The following is an 8,844-nucleotide window of genomic DNA, read 5'->3' on the forward strand; positions in this document are numbered from 1 at the left end:
AACACGGTGAAACCCTGTCTCTACTAAAAATACAAAAAATTAGCTGGGCATAGTGGCACATGCCTGTAGTCCCAGCACTCGAGAGGCTGAGGCAGAAGAATCGCTTGAACCTGGGAGGCGGAGGTGGCAGTGAGCCGAGATCGCACCACTGCACTCCATCCTGGGCGACAGAGTGAGACTCCATCTCAAAAAAACAAAACAAAACAAAACAAAACAAAAAAACAATGAGCTGTCTCTAGCTGGAGAAATAACAAGTAATTTTTCACTTTCTTTTTCATAACTTTATGGGCTTTATTTTAAAATAAGCAAATAACACTTTGATAATTAAATTTTTGGAACACATTTTAAAATACACATACCTGTATGCTTATGTAAATTGAACCTAAGTTAAATTTAAACACCCATTCAACACACTTTGCATTATAGGATTAGAAAGAGGCAAATCAAACTCCCACATGAGCTCAATTACAAATAGGCACCATATCACTTATAAATACTAGCCAAATATCTGGCACCTTGAACTATATCAAATCAAATCTACCCCTAGCAGATTTTAAATGCATCTGGCATTTGTCAAGTACATGCATGCTTTTCCCTATAAGACTGGGCTCTTTGAGGGCAAGGATCATGTTTATTTTATTTCATATCCCCAGAAGGTGGTAATCATTAAAAGTCTGATGATGAACTGATAATATACTAATCTCTTAAAAGATGCACCAGCAGCTAGCTAAACCAGGCATTCTCTGTTAGCTAGTAGCTATCAGATCATCTCACTCCTAGAGAGGGAAGACAAATGCAAGGTATGGTGGGAGGTGAGGGGAGAAAACGGGGTAATGGCAAAGAAAAATGCAACCATGCATCCAGAATCCATAACCTAGGGAACCAGGATACAGTCTTAATATATAAACTCATACAAAGACTGTAAACTCATTGTCAGAAATGAATAATGCTGACTTTAAGAGTCTGAAAGACAAAAACACTTCTTATTTCTCCTACAGAAATAAACATGAACCAAAACAAGAGTTTAGATGAACATGCTAAAAATTATGAAAATCTATGAAATACTATTTCTAATGAACTGCAACATACATCCCTCCATGTTCAAATCAGGCCAGAAAAGTTTAATACAAAGAACAAATAATCATTAATAAGAGGAAGAGATCAGTCCTAAATAAATCTTTTGTTCACATATACTGAGTTCTCTGTTTCTTTTCCAATTATACAAGCAGTATCTCAAGATTCTAGTTACACAATGTTAGGCATATTAAGAGGAATGTCTTGGGCCGGGTGCTGTGGCTCATGCCTGTAATCATAGCACTTTGGGAGGCCAAGGCAGGCGGATCACCTGAGGTTGGGAGTTTGAGACCAGCCTGACCAACATGGAGAAACCCTGTTTCTACTAAAAATACAAAAAATTAGCTGGGCATGGTGGCTAATGCCTGTAATCCCAGCTACTTGGGAGGCTGAGGCAGGAGAATCGCTTGAACCTCAGAGGTGGAGGCAGTGAGCCGAGATTGCACCATTGCACTACAGCCTGGGCAGCAAGAGTGAAACTCCGTCACACACACACACACACAAAAAGAGGAATGTCTTGGGTGAAGGAAAGCATAAACAACTTTTAGCTTTTGGTGACCTTTCTCTAAACTATAATGAATTTATAAAAGAGAACCTTTGCCTGTCAGAAAATCTAGGCAGTATTAAATTTATTTAAATGAATACAGAACCTCTAAAATGTGTCTTACCTTTATCTGTGGGACCTTCTGAACAGTTAATGGGGAAACCTGGGGTTGTGAAACAACTGTTGGTCCAAGCACATGTACAGGTAAAACAGTGGACTGACCTTGTACCAAAGGCAAAATCTGCGGCTGAGTCAGCTTTGGCTGCTTCTGTAACTGTTAAAATAAGGGGAAAAAAAGATTAAAGATAAACTTTCCCATTTACAGTAAGTACATTGATTATATATTTAAAAATATAACAGTTCACCTCACCCCTGAAACTTGCTGGTAATGTCCTACTAGTTGCTGAGATGAATAAATTTGTCCTGGGACATTTATTTCAGCCTGTGGGATGTTAGAAACCATTTGAGAGCCCATCGTTTGATTTGAGGAATAGGCTACACTGGGCTGACTTGAAGTATCTGAATGTATAACTGATGCAGCTCCTGCCTCAGACAAATTGTCACCTATAACAAAGAAAATAAGTAACAGGTAGAAGGGAAAACTTGAAGCACAAAATGTCCAAATGGTATAGGCAATGGTGTTTCTTTAACAGCTTTTTTACTCTGAGAACCTGACATAGCTTCAAATAAAACATTTACACTACAGCATTAATCAAAAACCAGCATGTAAACTCTTATCAAGCAATGAAATGTTGACATTGTGGTATAACTAAAATTTTCTTAGTAAAGCAAACCTAAAAACAGAGAATCAGATAAAAATCAACTCCATTTGCTGGTCATGTCACGTATATCCCTAACTAATCTACACTTGACATAAGGATTTCAGTAAAATATGTCATATTCTCTTTCTCCTATAACCTAGAATACTGTCTTTGTAGAACAATAGGTTATTACTATGCAAATACTATGTCCTTCTGGAAAAGAAAATGCATGACAGCAGAAAATTAGAGGAATTGTGTTAATGTTATACTTGAACCTTCTTGAGGAATAAATTTTATCTTTAGTTCTAAATTTTCTTTATTAAAAGATTTATGTGGCTGGGCGTGGTGGCTCATGCCTACAAACCCAACACTTTGGGAGGCTGAGGCGGGCAGATGGCTTGAGCCCAGGAGTTTGAGATCAGCCTGGCCAATATGGTGAAACCCCATCTCTACCAAAAGAAAATACAAAAATTAGCCAGGTGTAGTGGCATGCATTTGTAGTCCCAGCTACTCAGGTGGCTGGGGTGGGAGGATCACTTGAGCCTGGGGAGGTTGAGGCTGCAGTGAGTCATGATCGCACCACTGCACTCCAGCCTGGGTGACAGAGCAAGGCCCTGTCTCAAAAAAAAAAAAAAAAAGATTTATGTTAGACCCTCAAAAATGATAATAAGGTCATCTTATTTATATCCCAAGCAAAACCACATGCTAGATTATAATCCTTCTGCAACTAGCACCTTAGAAGAATCACTTAACAGAACAGTTTCTTAATTTTAAAATAAGGAAACTAGCTGGCTTGTCTATTTCGGGGGTTTTCTAAAGGCTTGATAAAATGATAGATAACAGAATGCTCTGAAAAACACAGAAGTGCTATTTAAAGACAAGCAAATACACAAAAAGGAAAAGAAACAGAATAGGCCATTGACCACTGCCCTTCAAAATAAATAAAGATTAGGGAATATAATTGCACATGTGTTTGCTTTTACGAGCTGTAACTGTGTTACCTGCAACAAAGGAGCAGTGCTGCTGTGGTTTTCTTTGTAGAAGCTGTTGTCTAACATGTTGATCAACTTCAGTTTCTTCACATTCAGCCCCAGTTTGCTGAGCGGGAGCAGCGGGCAAAGTTGTATTCTGGGGCTGAGGGAATACATTCCCCATAGACTTGCACTGAGAATCCCTGCGTTCTTCCAAACAGCCAGCAGGCTTCTTCTCTCTTGTCTTCTTTATCGGTGTCACCCGGTCTCTAATGGATTTAGCAACAGCTTTGGAATCACTTTCATGGAAGAACCCAGACTTGACCTACAAACAAAACACATTAAGCAAAAACTACTTCTTTAACATTTAAGATTTTAACTTTTTTTTTTTTTGAGACAGAGTCTAGCTCTGTCGCCCAGGCTGGAGTGCAGTGGCATGATCTCGGCTCACCACAACTCTGCCTTCCGGGTTCAAGTGATTCTCCTGCCTTGGCCTCCCAAGTAGCTGGGATTACAGGTGCCCGCCACCACGCCCAGCTAATTTTTTTGTATTTTTAGTAGAGATGGGGTTTCACTGTGTTGCCCAGGCTGGTCTTGAATTCCTTACCTCGTGATCCACTGCCTCAGCCTCCCAAAGTGCTAGGATTACAAGCATGAGCCACCACACCTGGCCAATTTTAACTTTTTCTTTTTTTTTCACTAGCAGTTATTTTATGCCCCCAAATTCCAAATTAACAGTTAATCTGTTTCTATATTCTCTCTTAAACAAAGACATACATAAATGCCAGAGCCTCTAATTGGCATGAGAAATATCAATAGTATTACCAAGCATTGTTAAAATAATTCAGGCTTTAAACAAAAACAAACAAAACTTGATGTTTCAGAATATGCAGTCTTATCACAGGTAATTTAGAACTGCCATTACGTTTTTTGAAGGATTAAAAAGGTTTCCTCATTCAGCAACATTAAGTGTCTACAATATGCGCAGTACTAGGCACCAGATACAGGTGACTAAGTTGGTCCTTTGTCCTGTATGAGCACACTATCGGGTGGTGTGAAATGGACATAACTTAACTTGAAATGAGCTGCTGTAAAAGTCTTTAAGTAGGAGCACATTGCATCTCTGGAGGTAATAGAGTAAGTGTTTTCACAGAAGAATTCTATTTTATTTGATTTGTTTCTGAGAGACAGGGTCTCACTCTGTTGCCCAGGCTAGAATGCAGTGGTACCATGATAGGTCAATGCAGCCTCGACCTCCCAGGCTCAAGTGATCCTCTCACCTCAGCCTCCCGAGTAGCTGGGATCACAGGCATGCACCACCACACCTGGCTAATTTTTAATTTTTTGTAGAGATGGGGTCTCCCTATATTGCCCGGGCTTTGGTCTTGAACTCCTGGGTTCAAGCAATCCTCTCACCTCAGCCTCCCCAAAATGCTGGGATGACAGGCATGAGCCACCGCATCCAGCCTGGAAGGTAAATTCTGACCTGAATTAAAGCCAAAAAGGGAACGTGCACACTATTGACGGATGTGCAGAAGTTTGGAGTGGAGACCAACATTCTAGGCAGAGGCAAGTATGCTAACAGCAAAGTACTACGTCTTACTAGGCATTAGAGGAGTGAGAAAAGAAGAAAAGGTTCTGCCTTCTCATCTCAGAGGAACAAGGCTGAACAGTAGAGATCATTTGAGGAGGTACCATGACATATCATTCTCAGTCCTGCAATCTGCTTTAAGATGCTCCCTCTTAATCCCCAAACCTGTGCATATATCACTCCCATCACTGTGTTTGCTATAATATATAGCACAATTGGCCTTAACCTAGGGAGATTATCTCAGTGAATCTTTTACCAGCTGCTGACACTAGAAGGATTCAACATGCCATTGCTGGCTTTGAAGATGGGGTGGAGACATGTGAAAGGACTGAAGAGTGGCTTCCAGGAGCTGAAAGTGGACCCAACCACTCCCATGTCCCCTGAAGACATGGAATTTAGGAAATTCAAAATTAAACACAGGAGTGAAGCAGAGAAGTCTAGGAAGGTGGTAATGGGAAATGCCAGGGTGATAGTTGTGTACCAGATGTCCAAAATAATCATTCCAGTTTAGAACAGTATGATCAGAAAGACATGTTAAAGGTTATCATTTCCAAGTTCCCACTGTCATTGCCCCATCCTTCTTTTTAACCTGAGGTCAGAATGCCCAGGTGAGCCTGGCTCAGACGGTCTACACTCAGCTGGTTTTGAGTACATACTGCTGCGGCTCCTGTACACCCTCCTACCAGCACTGCAGCTGCCTGGAGCAGGTGTGGACATGCATTTCACCCCACAGAAGTTGCCTGCTGTGATCTATTGAGGGTGGGGGCTGGTCACAGAGAGATTGGAAGCAAAGAGTCAGAGTGGCCCACTTCCCATCAAACCATATGGTAACCAGATAACTAATTTCTGGTCTGCACAATAGCCCTGCCGGTGCCCTGACTATGCTGAGGCATGGGTGTATTTTCCTGGCCTCATTTAGAACCTTACCCTCTCACTTCCCCAGAAGTAGCTCTTGTAAACTCTTAGGGAAACTGAAGCCACACTCGCTATGACTGAGAAATTCTCTTCAGCTTATCCTCTTCTGGGACTCTTCACCTAATTGTACCAATACTGCCCCTTCCCACCAGCTAGGTGCATGCTTGCCATTCAGTTTTCAAAACAAAACAATACATTACATAGGTAAACTATGATGAAAAACAAAGAAATGAGTAACACAAAACTCTGGGTAGAGGGCCGGGCACAGTGGCTCACACCTGTAATCCCAACACTTTGGGAAGCCGAGGGGAAAGGATCACTTGAGGTCAGGAGTTGGAGACCAGCCTGGCTAACATGGCTAACATGGTAAAACCACATCTCCGCTGGGAGTGGTGGCAGGCGCCTGTAATCCCAGCAACTCAGGAGACTGAGACAGGAGAATTGCTTGAACCTGGGAGGTGGAGGTCGCGGTGAGCCGAGATTGTGCCACCACACTCCAACCTGGGCGACAGAGCGAGACTCCATTTCAAAACAAAAAAAAAAAAGTCTAGGTAGATATTACTCATGGTGATGAGGGAGGAAAATGCAAATGAGAGAGGCACTCAGATGGCTTGTAAGTTAATGGTAATGTTCTATTTCTTAATAAATGTAGAGCTTTATTATTCTTTACACTCTACATACAAATTTAATGTACTCTGTCATAGTGATAGAGTTCACAACCACATAACAATTTAAAGAAAAAAGGAGAAGGCTGGGCTCAGTGGCTCACGCCTGTAATCCTAGCACTTTGGGAGGCCGAGGCAGGTGGATCACAAGGTCAGGAGTTCAAGACCAGCCTGGCTAACACGGTGAAACCCCCTCTCTACTAAAAATACAAAAAATTAGCCGGGCATGGTGGCGGGCACCTGTAGTTCCAGCTACTTGGGAGGCTGATGCAGGAGAATGGCGTGAACCCAGGAAGCGGAGCTTGCAGTGAGCCGAGATCGCGCCACTGCACTCCAGCCTGGGTGACAGAGTGAGACTCCGTCTCAAAAAAAAAAAAAAAAAGAAGAAGAAAATGAGAGGAAAGAAGGCAATGAAAAGGAGAAAGGAATGAACCCTGATAAAATAAGAGGTGAGGGGAATAGTGGTATGATTAACTTACCATTTCATATGCTACTTCCTCAGGTGTATCTGTTTCTAAATTGAAACTAAATTCAATAGCTTCATTGTCTTTGTGTTTGCCTTTCAATTTCTTAGGGTCTTCAACCCAGAGTCTTAAAGCCAGGGATGAATTTGAGCAATCATCTTCTTCTGCTAACTCCACCCTCAGTCCTGTATCCTCAGCAAAAAATGCATGGTTTAATAGGTCCCTGATAGACAACCTAATAAACGAAACACATATCTCATTATCAGTTCTTCCAATCATAGCAAGATGTAGACCCTTTAATTACTAAAAATTAATTGTATAAAAGCAAAAAACTTTTTTGAAATTTTCTATCAATTTAATCATTAATCTGCCTTGTTATAAAAACCACATCTCTTTCTTTAATAGATCCTGTGGAAGCAAAAACAGCAAAAAATCTTATATCCAACTTATTACCAGGGATGCAAAGAAATCCCAACTAACATGCATACGGAGTGACTTCAATTAAAAACGAATTATTAACCAGTAATACATCTAAATAACAAAGTTTAACATACATAAAATCATGCCTAGTGAGAACTGGAGAAGTAGTTTAGTACATGTTAGGCAAATTTCCCTAAGCCACTGGCTTATGTTACTCGGACTCAAACAGTAGATTCTCAGCAAAGGGAACCAAAAACTCTTGCAGATTTATAAACTCTAAAGTACATTAAAAATTCAAACTCTTTTTACGAATGTTATAAAGAGAAGTCACTGTCTCCATCAACAATCTAGTCAGCGTACTTTACAGAATGCCATGGGTGAAGCTAATGTGGTTCAGCAAAGTCCAGTGGTTTTCGTACTTAACTCTGGTTTTAGACCAGAGTATACACATAATGGATACAACCCTAGCCTAGTATTAGGGATTAACCATCTCTGAAGAGAAACAAAGGACATAGCTTCAAAAGATTTGTTTACAAGCTAGATAAGTTAATTTAGTTTTCTTTTACTAACTTTTAAAACAGATACATAATATTTAAACTCTCTGTATTACAGGTCAGGGAGAGCTGAAACTGATATACTGCATAATGTCTACAGAGACCTCTTCCTATACTACTTAAACAGAAAAAGTATATACACAGCATGATATCCTGTAAGTTGAGGATTTTCAACCCCCTACATTTTTAGTGACCAAGTGACAAATACTTAACTAAGACAGTGTCATAAATAGAACAAGCCATCATTCCATATAAAGTTGATTTTTTAAAAAAAAAGATAAAGCTGCTCAAATGAATTACTTTTAAGACTAAGGCGAGATGTGTGTGTGTGTGTGTGTTTTTGAGACGGAGTGCAGTCACGTGATCTTGGCTCACTGCAACCTCTACCTCCCGGGTTCAAGCGATGTTCCTGCCTCAGCCTCCCAAGTAGCTGGGACTACAGGTGTGTGCCACCACACCCAGCTAATTTTTGTATTTTTCAGTAGAAATGTGGTTTCACCATGTTGGCCAGGATGGTCTCAATCTCTTGATTTTGTGATCCGCCCGCCTCAGCCTCAGGCGTGAGCCACTGTGCCCTTCCTTAAGACTAAAGTGAAATGTGTTTAAGGAGGCACAACCAAGTAAAGCCCTCTGCCTCCCAATAAAAATTTTTACTGTTTTATAGTGAATTTTTACCTTCAAATTTTTATTATTTACAGTAACATTATTTTGGTTTATTAGTTTGCTTGTTTGCTTGCTTGTTTTGGGATGGAGTCTCACTCTGTTGCCCAGGCTGGAGTGCAGTCGCAAGATCTCGGCTCACTGCAACCTCCACCTCCCAGGTTCAAGCAATTCTCCTGCCTCAGCCCCCAGAGTAGCTGGGATTATAGGCACCCACCACCACAC

At 40.9% G+C, this 8,844-nt stretch overlaps 1 protein-coding gene across 1 annotated transcript in view; it reads right to left on the reverse strand.

Moving 5' to 3' along the window:
* Positions 1-8,844, reverse strand: part of WNK3 (WNK lysine deficient protein kinase 3) — a 173,585-nt gene that overhangs the window by 97,510 nt on the left and 67,231 nt on the right. Inside the window, exons 7-10 of the mRNA XM_011946574.1 lie at positions 7,001-7,220; positions 3,381-3,675; positions 1,989-2,182; positions 1,743-1,892 (exon numbers count right to left, since the gene is read on the reverse strand). Of these exons, the coding sequence (XP_011801964.1) occupies positions 1,743-1,892; positions 1,989-2,182; positions 3,381-3,675; positions 7,001-7,220 (859 nt within the window). The remainder of the gene's footprint in view (positions 1-1,742; positions 1,893-1,988; positions 2,183-3,380; positions 3,676-7,000; positions 7,221-8,844) is intronic.

This window comes from Colobus angolensis, unplaced genomic scaffold (assembly GCF_000951035.1).
Source record: "Colobus angolensis palliatus isolate OR3802 unplaced genomic scaffold, Cang.pa_1.0 Scaffold250, whole genome shotgun sequence".
Taxonomy (NCBI): domain Eukaryota; kingdom Metazoa; phylum Chordata; class Mammalia; order Primates; family Cercopithecidae; genus Colobus; species Colobus angolensis.